This window comes from Hesperophylax consimilis, chromosome 27 (assembly GCF_061612785.1).
Source record: "Hesperophylax consimilis isolate HC1 chromosome 27, BYU_Hcon_1.0, whole genome shotgun sequence".
In the NCBI taxonomy this organism is placed as follows: domain Eukaryota; kingdom Metazoa; phylum Arthropoda; class Insecta; order Trichoptera; family Limnephilidae; genus Hesperophylax; species Hesperophylax consimilis.
This window is the reverse complement of record NC_142862.1, coordinates 977,238-990,652: the sequence shown is the minus strand read 5'-3', so window position 1 is coordinate 990,652 and position 13,415 is coordinate 977,238. Positions and strand designations below refer to the sequence as shown.

The window sequence follows — 13,415 nt, the reverse complement described above, 5'->3', positions numbered from 1 at the left end:
ATTAATATTATTGCTGCCACCACTATAAGAAGAAAATGTTGCTTGTTAGTTAGAGGAGGTAAATCCTCGACGCCTGAGTGGGAATTCATAGCTTTGGACCTTTCAGCTACCTAACTATATTAGACAACTCATCAGCAATATGATTTGATACTTCTAGAAGACAATATCGTAATATCATTATTAGGCCAGCGACTATGACTACCAAACTATTCCGGTAAATAGCCGGCGTCAAAATCTAATCTATGTGAATAAATATGCACGTAACAATATTTACCTACAAAATATTTATTATGTAACTACTAACATATTAGACTGCATAGTTGACTGGGACAATATGAGTGGTCCACCCAGTTTAAACGGCTACACGTCGCACAATAGATTTTGTCAAAAGGGATGACAGGACATTATTTTATGCGGAAATTAATTATGTCTTTGTGACGGGAGGGAACGCCTATGCTAACGTCATTATTATTATCATAATACGCGCGCGTAATTGAATTACTTTTTCGTGTCTATTCCAATAGTTCTAAAACTTTGTAGGATTCACTAACCTATAATAAATTTATATTGATAAAATAAAAATAAAACATTTACCTTTACCGGTTTCAGCCTATTATAGCTATAGCTGGGATAATTACTGCTTTGCTTTGAATGCACAATATTTGGAGGAGGGAGTGGCGGTTCATAGGGATGGTATACAATCATTATACAATGATTTTATTACAATTATATGGATTCTTCCATCTCCGTTGCTATGTGGTATTTCACACCTCAGTTACCAATTATTTAGTTATTACCAGCTGGCCTAGTTACCTCGGTTTTATACATAGATTAATTTACGATTTATTTGGGGAATACCTCACTTTTATACAGTTGTTTCACCCAATTAGTACACATTTGGGTGAAAACCAATAACGTAAGGTATTCCCTAAATAAATCGTAGATTAATCTATTTGTCTTTACCTCCATCCTTGTATTATTTTAGAATCAGAGTGTATAATTAAGTACAATTTTTATATGAGTTTAAAAATGCAAGTGCAAAAGAATATTTTAAATCCAAGTGCAAAATAATATATTCATTTATAAATTGTGTAATTCGAAATAGTTCGAAATGATAGCGGTATTTATGAATTATTTTAAACGTTTAAATGCTCATATATCTCCAAATCGACATTATGTGGCTTAGTAGTATCTTGCGGTGACCGGATAACATTAGGTGGCTTAGTACTATCTTGCGGTGACCGGATAACATTAGGTGGCATAGTATTATTTTGCGGTGACCGGATAACATTAGGTGGCTTAGTATTATCTTGCGGTGACCGGATAACATTAGGTGGCTTAGTACTATCTTGCGGTGACCGGATAACATTAGGTGGCATAGTGCTATCTTGCGGTGACCGGATAACATTAGGTGGCTTAGTACTACCTTGCGGTGACCGGATAACATTAGGTGGCATAGTATTATTTTGCGGTGACCGGATAACATTAGGTGGCTTAGTACTATCTTGCGGTGACCGGATAACATTATTTGGCTTAGTACTACCTTGCGGTGACCGGATAACATTAGGTGGCATAGTACTATCTTGCGGTGACCGGATAACTCATCAAAATGAAAATTTAACAAACCTTTAAAAGGTGATATAAAGTCTTGAAAAGTAATGAAACAAAATCTAGGTTACGTAGCTTAGGTTAACATGTTAGTTTTTTTTCTTTTGACAATAAAGGTGAATTTTCATTGTGTTGAGTTAAAATACAAAAAATCTTGCACGAACCACTTCAATAAAATTTCAGGAAAAATGTGGTTTGTTGTTTTGCGGCTTTCAAAGGGGGCCCTTGAACTTAGTATGCTTTTTTGACTACTTCTTTGTTCCTTTCCTGTAAGCTCTATAAAAGTTTAGTAAGTAGAAAATAGAAAACTGAAATGATCTATTTTTTTATTTATCTGCTGCTACGTTAATCTGTGAAAATTAGTTAGTGCTTTCTGCATCCGCTGCTACCTTTATGCTGTGAGAATTAGTTAGTGTTTTCTGTATCTGTGTTTTCTCGGCTCACAGATTGGGAAGCCATTCTATTTATTCAGCTTACGCGCCCTCGTGAAAATGCGTATTTTATTTCACATTTTCATATTTACTGAACCTTACTTCCGAGCAGCAATATGTAGATTTATATATTGCTTCTTGGAAGCTAGGTTAGGTTATATATATATTTATTAAAAAAAACAATATATATTGTTTTTTTTTAGTCAACAGATTTTCCTGTAAGAATTTATTATTTTCATCCTTTTTTGGGACGAGCATATTGAATGATAATATAGAGGGTGTTAAGGATCGTATTCGACTTATAAACAGTGACTCCTGACATTATTTGGAGTAAAAAATGTAAGCGAAATTTTGTCCACAATGATTTTTTTTTCAAAAATATATTTTTTAATCTTCTTTTTAAATACGAGACGAATAATCGTCAATCACATTTTATTTGAATACCCTAATGATGTTTTTTTTTTAAATGCGATGTTTTAGATAGGTACCTAAATAGTTTATAATTTATACTAACTGGCTCCTGATGTTGGGTTGAGGAAATTCTTGTCAGGTATAAACTATATTAGCAACGCCACCGACTGAAAGTTAATCATGTCAAGCTGTAGGTATCTTATTCCCTGCGGCCCGCGTATAAATTGGAATTGGATAAATTTGCCCTTCTGATTAAAAAGGTTTTGCAGCACTCAGGGCCGGTCCTGAGCAGGCGCAATTGGAGCAGTCCGCTTCAGGCGCCGACTTGCCAAGGCGCCAAAGAGCTAAGGAGCCAAGGCACTGATAATACCTAACACCTTATATATCACCCTTACCTACCCGGATAAAATACAGATAGGGCAAAGGGGTGTATTAGTTCTTATTTTAGGTTACCAACATGTTATTATTAAATTAATCATGTTTGCTAATTAGCCTAATGAATAATGCTATCCTAAAGAATTCTCATAATATTTTTGAAGAGTCACATTTTGGACCTTACTTATCGGAACCATGGATTTTTCTTATTTTATATTTTTACTCTTGCCACCCTAAAGTTCTACCAACATACTGGTGATTCCCATTACCTACTAACTTCACTTCGTGTCTTATCGTTCAAGGTTCAAGTGCTGCCAACAACAAAACGGAACACAAATTTTAATTATATATATTCGTTGTGCGTACTGCGTGAGGGCAGTGCATTTTGTATTTGACATTTTCTAGACTTTTCTATAACAGGTAATTTTTACTATTTTTGTAATTTGAAACCCTTTTTCCATCTACTTTGGGTTGATTCTATACTTTGACAATTATTATGGGACGCATGTTAAAAATATGATAAACATGGCCGCGTTTTTATAGTCGAATTTTATTTTCAGTTTACTTCTTAATTAGAGTAAATGACACACGAATCATGAAAATACGATCGATTTTGGGAATAAAACGTAATGCTATCATGTAATTCGTGTGCACAGCTATATTTAAGTTGTTTCTGGAGTTATTTAGGCTTGTTTCGCTTCCTAACCTTATTGTCTGAAGTCCGCTGAAACGCAGCGGATAAACAAATTAATTAACGCATTTTTAAGTGTTCCTCGTGATTTTCGTATTGGGTCAATCATAATTAGATCATTTTTCTTTCATTTAGTATTCGTTTGCACCATTGACAATTGCAATATGGTATAAAATCTAAAACATTAACGCCTAATTTTTCCTTGCCACGGTATTTTCGTAATATTTGGCCTAATGCCTTATTTCAAGGGAGAGATTCGATTGATGAAATTATTCCAGGTGGAATTTGTTAGCAAACATTAGTCAACATGTGTGTCATGATAGGCAGCAACAGTAATGCCCTGTTATGGTGTCAAAATATCTTGAGAAACATGTGATTAGGTTATTTATATCTGTCAATACTAACTGAACAAGACCTTGTAAACATATCTTCTTTCTGTATCAGTAAGGCATGCCTAGTTCTAGTACCACAGTTATGTACCTGCAATCTTAATTATTTTGCGACACTGGAAAAGTAATAAAATTAAAGAAGAAATGTTTTCTTCTAGTGTCTCTTCTTCTGTAACTGATACATATAATTAGAGGTTAGGACATTCAATGTTGTGGTTATTGTAATGAAACTACATTTTGTTTCAGCATCATGTCAGGTCGCGAAGGAGGTAAGAAGAAGCCACTGAAGGCCCCCAGGAAGGAGGACAAGGAGCAGGACGATGATGATATGGCACACAAGGCCAAGTTGAAGGAGCAGCAGAAACTTCTTTCCGTAAGCATCTCCATATTACTATTAATTAATAACTTAAGATAAACAAGATCAGTGAAAATGCATTGTGTGTGCAGTGTCATAGCCATGTACTCCTGTTGACCATTTGGCCTATAAAATAGCTGAGTAAAGGCTTGTAGATAGTGACTAGTGATTGGTAAGTTTCCGGGAATTCATTCTTCACAAGGAATATTGCGGGAATTTTCATCTAAATGGCGAAATCCCCAGACTAACCTATCTTAACAATGAAATTTCGTGTTATTTACAAATGTATCATATTAATTATACTATATTATACTTTAAATATTATATTATACTTTATTCATATTATATTATACTTTAAACCTACATAATGTACAAATTTTGCTATTGATATTAATAAAAAAATAAAAAAATTAGAGAACGCCGAGGACAGCCAACAGTGTTGATATTTACAGCTGGCCGATAAGTGTGTGATGTCTCAGCAGTACTGGGTCAATCCGCACCAAATCATCCAGGCCATGTCACCCACCATCTCAGATTTTGATGAAACTTTAAATTTTTAATCCTTCCATATAGATAAGAAAATATACCAAATTTTACCTTCCTACCTCAACTCGTTTTTTTTTTATGGGCAGTTGAAGTTTGGGCAAAATAAGCGTTTTTACATATTCCGAGCACTCCGGAAGAGCTTGTACCTTCAATGAAAAAAAATTGTATCTTTGTCATTTATAGTGCAAATGCAATGAAAATTTTCAATATTATCAAGAAAACTATGCTGATTGCAGAAAAAAATAAATAAACCCTTTACATTTATCTACTTGACTTTAAAAAATTACCAAAAGTAATTTTTTAAGTAATTTTTGGGACGGAAAAGGTACTTTACAAAAAAGCAATATCTCGGGAAGGTACAGTGTTAATGAAGTAATTATTTTTTTATTCATATCTACAAATAGCATAGAATCACATACAAAAATAAAATTCATGGCATTTTACTTGCTTCAATAAATAAAATCCATTTTAAACTTTTTTCAAACTTTTTGTAATTTTTTTTTATTCTTATCTACAATAAACATAGTACAACCTAAAAAAATAAAACTCCTGGTATTTTGTGTGCTTCACAGTGTAGAAACGTTTTTAAAATAAGAAATCTTTATCATACAGAATTGTTCTAGGTTTTTTTAAATCTGTAACCGTACAATTGAGTCATGGTACGGTTTACTAGGAGTCGACGAATACAGCTAGAAAATAGCTAGCTCAATTGTATTAACTAGTGCGGTTCATCGCTACTTCATTCAAAGCCACACTGCAAGAATCCATTTTATTCCATCCAACTTTAGATCACATATGCAACATCCGCCGATGGATTACATATGCGACAGCCGCAGAGATAAGATTAAAATTGAAAAAAATACTAATTTTTACTCTCTTTTTCCAGGATGCCAAGACAAAGGCCGCACAAAAGGGACCCCTTGTGACCGGAGGAATTAAAAAATCCGGCAAGAAGTGACGTCAGAATCTGAAAAACAAACAATCCTCACTTATAAATAATATATTTCATTGCGATAAACACTTTTTTGACACGGCCATTGCGTGTTTAACTAATAATCAATAAATTAATTAATTAATCGATACAACTAAACTGAAATATTCTTTAATATGGAGATTCAACTTTAAAAACATATTGATACAATTTAAAATGGTTATTTGTCATTGGGGAATCAAAAACATTAAATTTTTAGGTTCAAAGAACACCCTCTAAATTACAACTTTGACACTTCTCCACTCATATTATTCCATCGTCATGAAGCATATATTAGTTTATTAAAAGTCATTCATAATCCTAAAAGGTAAGGATTATTGCCAAAAATGCGCGACAAGACTGTAAAACATTTTTGAAACCATTAGAGTGCGCACACATGACGCTGTGAACTTATCTATATGTGATTATGATGTTCTACATTTGTAATTTTGATATTTTCAATAAACGGTAACCAAAATAAGTTGTTATAATTTATTACACTTCTTCACCGAACAATGACCGGAGAATGAGAAGGTGTTTTTGTCTACCACATTCTGTCCCAACTGCTCCCAACCGTCTGGAGTCAGTGAGACTGTGGCATCCCCAATTGGGGTATGTTGTGAGACTGAAGGAGATGAGGGAGTACCTGGCTATTCAGATCTGGCCTTCAAACATGGCTAAAGCCATTTTAAGCAATGTTTGAATTCTGAATGGTGGTGATCTGGAACGTGCCACAGCCTATATGTACTATACTGTTTACTATTTAAAATTGGGAAATAACACAAATTCGTCAAATCAAGTTTACTTGCACACGCCATGATTTGAGGTTGTTGGCCTCATTGATCCCTTCATCATTGACTCGCGCCAAACGTTTTATACACAGTTAACAGTCACATGAGAATGGGTTGCTTCTACGGTTGTTTAACAGTTTGGCTATGGAATGATTTGCCAGCTTCTGTCTTTCTTCCCTTCTGCAACACGGATCTCCTCAAAACCCAAGTTCATTCCTTTGAAAGACCCACCGCACAGCATCTCCAAAGATGACAGGCCAGTTATAACGTGTGAATCTATGTTGATTTGACAAAAACCTATGTCACCAATAAATACCTTTTGACTCCTAGACCAGACAGTTGAATGAATTGATTGTTTGTTGAAGATATAATTTTGAGCACAGACACACCCCCGCACCTCTTCAATGGGCTTCTCTCTTCAGTGTTCACAGGTGTAGTACATATTGATAAGATACTTATGACTTATTGGTAACTAGCTGATGTGTACCCCCCATTGCTCGAATGCTTTGGAGTAAAGTTTTGAAGTTGTGAATTCTAGTGTACCTAGTGATGTAGGAATATTAGGAATATTCCCCGACCTGAAATAAATTCCCGAACACGGGGAATTTATTTTATTTTTAATAAAATGGTTTCTACACTTCTCTTGGATGCTTTATTGAGTGTTAGCATGTAAAGTAAGCCTGCAAACATTTGCAGTAAACGAAGCTGCTTCATCTTTACCTCGTGATATGAAGAACAGCCTGTTGGACGATGATGTTTACTGGACAAGAGTGACATCATTAGCCGATGTTCTGCGACCGATTGTTTCCTGGATTACACAGCTAGAGGGAGACGATCCACTAACACACAAAGCATTGTATGCTTTTGAGGATATTGAGAGCAGTCTAAGTAAAACTCTTCCAGCGTCTCTACTGTCACATGCCGAAGAGAAGCAAATACTGGAAAAGGCGGCGCAGCGCAAAGAATTTGCTATTGCTGCAATACATCTGGCTGCTGCCCTACTAGATCCAGGTTCCCAAGGACATCTGCTAAGCCACGCACAGAAACTTGAAGCACTTGAATTCATTGACCAAGTAGCAAGTCATATGGAGACTGTTGATAATGCAAATGTTCTTGTTGATTTAGCCAATTATAGGGCTAAAGAAGAATCATGGAGCAAGGCATTCCTATGGAAGTGTGTCGATAAAATCACGCCAGTGACCTGGTGGAAGGGGATGTGCGGATGTTCTGGTTTGTCACAGGTTGCCATAAGAATATTGACTGCTCCCATTACTTCAGCAGCCACTGAGAGATCTTTTAGCACGTTTAGTCGCATTCATACAACACGGAGGAATCGTCGAACAACTCAAAGGGCAGGGAAAATAACATTTGTGGCACACAATTGGAAACATCTTTCCTCTGAAAGAGGCCCTCAAGTTGCTCCCAAGAAAACCCTTTCTTCCGTGGATGAGCAGATTGCTTCGCATCATAACGTTTCAAACCTATCTGGTACTCGCAAACGCAAATATCCAATTGACTGTGCTGAGGAAGAAGAAAACGTAGATAATCCCGAGTCGGCAACAACTTCGTCCGGGTCGGATAAAGAAGAAGAAGAATATTTTTTCTTATTTTTAAAAGAAAGACAAACATTCCCAGGTTACGAATAACCCAACAATGTTTGAAAATCTCCTACTACCACCACAGAAAGCCGAAAATGTTGCTTGTGTTGTGATGGGGGCCGAGGAATCGAACACGCGACGCTCGGGTGAGACCCAAGCGCTATGCCCACTCAACCACTGACCGGTCAAAATATGAAGGTGAAAGTGGAAGCAAAGTTGATAGTGTCAGTGTCCAATCGGTATCATCAGATGAACAGTAACGATCTGTGAAGTTGTGTCATTTTTACAGTTTTACGATTGATTTTTTATATGTACCGTTTACTAGCATAAAGTGTATATAGGCTACTAATACTGTACAGTATACAATTATATAGAGATACTACTTACTTTAAAATAATTTTGATTGGTGTTTTTTTTTATTTTTCACTTGGATCCTATTCATATATATATATATATATTTATCCCCTCTCCACAGACATAGGAATTAATAGACGAGAAGATAATGGCGAGGGGTAAAATCAACTGTTGAAGAACGAAGGGAGTGAAGCTGACTGTGATTCGTCAATAAATCAATCTGACAGTAAATAGGCATCTCGCATTATAATATCACCATTTACTTCTTAAAAGTAAAATCTGCTTTTGAATGAATAGACATTTTTACATGGGAGCGCAAATTACTCGCCACGTTATGAACTAATTTGCGAAGTCCAAATTCGGCAAAAAAATTCGGTTCTATTTTCAGAGTCGAATATTTCGTTTAAGTATTTAGTTAAGACACTTTTATAAATGTTCATAATTTACTTCCCAGCAACCAACCAGCTTTGTGTTTCGCGTCCAGACGTTTCTCGATGTGATAGTAACAACTGATTCATATTATACAATGTGAATATGCTTAAAATAAAGTAAAATAATGCTTATATATGGAATGTAATACGACAATTGGGTTTATTCTCTTTTTCACATCTATTTTTACAAGTTTTCATAGTACAAGTCAACATTTTGCCATGTTATTTCGTAAAATGAACCGATGATGCCTCGACCATAGTTCGCACAAGAATGATGACGTCACGTTTTCAAATTTCACTTGAGGCCATACGCGAGCACAGCCGGCTCCAATGGAACCGGTATGGGGGTGGGGATAATACGCTTTTAATCACTTAGGGCAGGTCTACTAATATTCATATGTCTATGCCCCTCTCGTACTTTGCTGATCTCGCGCGACGGTACGCCAGGTATATGTTGATCCGTTTGCATTTGTTGATCCACCTCGGATATGTTGATCCATTACCCAAGCTGGCATACATATGTAAATCCCTACAGATCAACTTGTGTCATCGAGATTTAGCTGTAAGCCACGCCCATTTTTCGGTCGCATATACATTTTACACGATTTATTTTGTTGATCTATATATTTCTGACAAACTTGACGCCTTGCATGCGTTGTAACTTGTAACCGCCAATTTCGCGCGCATTGTGGTACTTATTAGATTCTGTTAGAACATCCATATTCTATGAAAATGACTTTGTACTTAAAGAGGATAGACTGCCTCACGCGTATTTATATTGAAATGGAACTTTCGCAAACGTCAAATCCATGCTTAAAAAATCTTTTGAACTTGATTAAACAAAAATGTAACTTTAATGCATCATTTACTACGTTTCGTGACTAAGCAGGGGTGCCCGGGTTCATGGCGTGAGGTTCATTGAGTCATTTTAAAACAGAAATTTTGAACATTGATTGAATCAAATTTTATTTTAATGTATCTTTTACCATATCTCCCGACGTAAGTTTCTTGTTTTTTTTTTTTTATATTAACTCCACACAGGAGGCCCTGAAGAAAATAATTTCCCTCAGGGCCTATGTCATCTTTGGGGATGCTGTGTGGAGGGTCTCTTTCTGGAGAGGAAGGAGTGAACATGGGTCTTGAAGAGTCCCATGTTGTAGGAGGGAGGAAACACAGAGGCCGGCAGTTCGTTCCACAGCCGAGCTGTTGAACTTAAGAACGAATCGTAGAAGCGACCCGTTCTCATGTGACAAATGTCAACCGTGTACAAATGTTGGGCGCGCGTTTGGCGTGTATCCCGACTACGCACCGGTGCCGAAGGGATCAATGACGCTAGTTCCTCAGAGCATCTTCCATTGTAATACCGATAGAACAAGGACAGCATACCTACCTGACGCCTGTGCTCTAAAGATTGCAGTCCGTTTGTTAAGATTGGGGAATCTATCAAACGGACCACCCGTTTTTGCACAGAGTCAAGGGTTTTTTTCAGGTATTTAGGGGCTCCGTACCAGAGATGGCTGCCAAATTCGACAGTAGGGCGCACTTGCGATTTGTACAGGGTCAGCAGTTGTGTATTATTAAAGTATCTGCGGGCCCTGTACAGTACGCCCAGCTTCTGAGAGGCCAACTTTACTCTGGCTTCGATGGAGCCCCCGTACCTGAGCTGGTCACTTATAGTTATACCAAGCATATCAATGGAAGGCCTGTTCGGAAGATTGCTTCCGTTGAAGGAGACTAGATTATCATTTGGATCCCTTTTAGACGTAATCAGACAGGATTGGGTCTTTGAAACATTAAATTCGACGAGATTATTTTTACCCCAGGAGGAAATACTCTCGAGATAACCGTCCATTCTCTGCTTCAAAGCCCTCCGGGCCGTTGGAGTTTGTGTGCCCTTTGGGGGCTTGTCAAACAAAAAGCTATCATGAACTGTACTGTCATCCGCGTAACAATGAATCGGTGCACATGTCAAAAGGTCATTGATGTGCAACAAAAACAAAGTCGGAGACAGAACTGATCCCTGTGGGACGCCAGCATTTATGGAGTGCGAGGAAGAGGTGAAACGTAATGATTAAGTTGAAACAAAGCGTAATATCCATAATATATGCCTATTAAAATTGCGGTGATTAGATTGGTGAGAATTTAATTTTTCAAATTTTTAATTATAATTGCTGAAAAATTTATTCCAATTTGTTTTTTATTAAACATGGCTAAAGTCATTTCAAGTACCTACCGATTCCAACCAACGATGTTTTAGTATATGTTCGTCAATCAACAGGAGCCATAATGTCTGTACATCAGAGCCCTCGAGAATTATTACAATTATGTGTACCGCCGCCCCGGGAACCATTTATTAGATAACCAATACCCCTACCTTTAGTCACCGCCAACGATTTAGCGAGATAGTTGTTTATTTTTTGTATTTTTTTACATCGTCTCCACACAGGAGGCCCTTAGGAAAATCGTAACCCTCAAGGCCCATGTCATCTTTGTGAATGCTGTGTTGGGGGTATTTTGAAATAAAGGAAGGACAGTGAGTTCTGGGAAGGAAATAGGTATGATGGGTGGGTAGTAATCTGGGGGTCAGTGTGTTCGAGTGATAAACATAAGAATCCAACTCTCCTACTGCGTTGCAAGGCGATGCGTTGAAAGAGGATTAATCGATCAGACCCACCACGCATTTAGTAGGCAAGCGCATCCGCCGCCAAGAACCGAACAAACCTCACCCCATAAACCCGGGCACTCCTGCTAAGTCACCAAACATATCAAACTACTTGAGGTGGCTCTCGACTAGCAATCCGAAGGTCGCGGGTTCAAATAAATTTTATTAAAATTAATTTGCACTATTTTACAATTAGTGTTTGGTGACCATATCTGAATAGCCAGGTACTCTCCCACCTTCCTCCTCGTCATCTCCTTCGAGGTCTCCTTTGAGGATGCCATAGTCTCACTGGCTCCAGACGGGAGCGGTTAGGACTATATGACTCTGGTGCACAAGTTTTTATTTGTAAAAAATGAAAACAGAAATATTGACAATATTATAATCAGATATCATATTTCCTAAAAAAAGCTACAGCTAGCTTCGTGAAGTTGAATAAAGTATTTTTAGCACAAACATGGCAGAAGATGAACGAACACACATGCAGTTTATAGTAATACCAACTAAAAGATAAGATAAAACACTTCAATATATTTTATTTAAATTTTGATAATTCCTTCATGCTTCATATTAGTGTTTCATAAAAAAATACAAATCATATCACACCACATCTTAACTAAAAAGCCGATATGTTTTTATACACAAAAAAGGTTTATTTGGATATTCTCTGTATGAAAACTAATTTCGTTAAAAAATAATACTGTATTGAAAATGTGATCAGACCAAAACTTCGTTGTTAAGACAATGCACCTGCAGACTGGCCGGGATGTGACAACACCCCGATTAGAATACATTTAACCCATATAATAATTATAATTTAATTGTTTTGTCTGATAATCAACGGCTATGGAATTCTACGTCTTGCCACCGCGTTTCTGGATACTATTGATTACTAAACATGGCGAAATATTTCAAAACGACTTATTAACGATTCCAGAATGTACTTTATTCACAATTGTTTTAAGAATTTATCTGTTTCTTTAGACAATTTTTTTTTAAAAGTGCTTACAAAATACATTTTATTACTTATCCACTGGAGCGATTTCTGCCATATTTTGCCAATATTGTGCAATATCTTAGTTTTACCTCTAGGTACACAATAGAGTGGGTACTTATGGAATCTAAAAATATGGGATTATTGATTAAATCTAGGTGTATTCGTTAGCTTCAACCTTTTACCCGCTAAAAAATTATACCTAAGCGGTTGCCTCCACACGGCACATTTTTTGTTTATGAATTTTTTGTCGAATGTTATTTTCATATCGACCATTTTATGTAAACAAAATCATAATCTGAATTATTAACTATCATAAAATCTTCCTCCAACATCGAAGTATCAATAAACATTCACTTGAGATAAACTGAAATAAAGATAATGCCATAATTGTGTTAATATAAACACACTTAGTGATTCCAACCGAAACAAAGAATCCCTCAGATGGCCGACTATAGCGACGTACGATGTAACATATAGGTACCTACCTACTTGTGTAGAGAAATACGAGTCCTTAGGCGGGCCACTGAGCCGATGCTCTGGTTTAAGTTTATATTTCTTTTTTCACTGACTTCACTTAGTTTTTCTTTAGTTGACATTTTATTGACGTTTATGCTGTGAAATTATTATATATTGTTTTCACTGCGATAAATTTGCAATAATATGAAGGTACACTCACGACAATAGTAAAAAATATATACAAAAATACACTTATAATTTTTAAAAAGTTTTAGTAGTTTTTTTTTTCGTGGTAAATACGGAAACATGGGTAAACACATAATGTCACATTACACTCTGAGCACATATATCTT

General features: G+C 36.4%; 1 protein-coding gene across 1 annotated transcript; it reads left to right on the top strand.

The window, feature by feature from the left end:
* Positions 1–3,108: 3,108 nt before the first annotated feature.
* On the top strand, positions 3,109–6,257 carry LOC149410441 (translation machinery-associated protein 7 homolog). Its single transcript, XM_089647851.1, has 3 exons — positions 3,109–3,245; positions 4,152–4,278; positions 5,693–6,257. Exons 2-3 carry the CDS (start codon positions 4,156–4,158, stop codon positions 5,762–5,764), a joined length of 195 nt encoding a protein of 64 aa, XP_089503977.1. The 5' UTR covers positions 3,109–3,245; positions 4,152–4,155; the 3' UTR covers positions 5,765–6,257.
* The last annotated feature ends 7,158 nt before the right edge of the window (positions 6,258–13,415 follow it).

Excerpts from the sequence above, each read along its gene's own strand:
- LOC149410441 (XM_089647851.1), top strand. The coding sequence starts at position 4,156 with ATGTCAGGTCGCGAAGGAGGTAAGAAGAAGCCACTGAAGGCCCCCAGG. Across the intron at positions 4,279-5,692 it reads AGCAGCAGAAACTTCTTTCC|GATGCCAAGACAAAGGCCGC; the intron begins GTAAGCATCTCC and ends CTCTTTTTCCAG.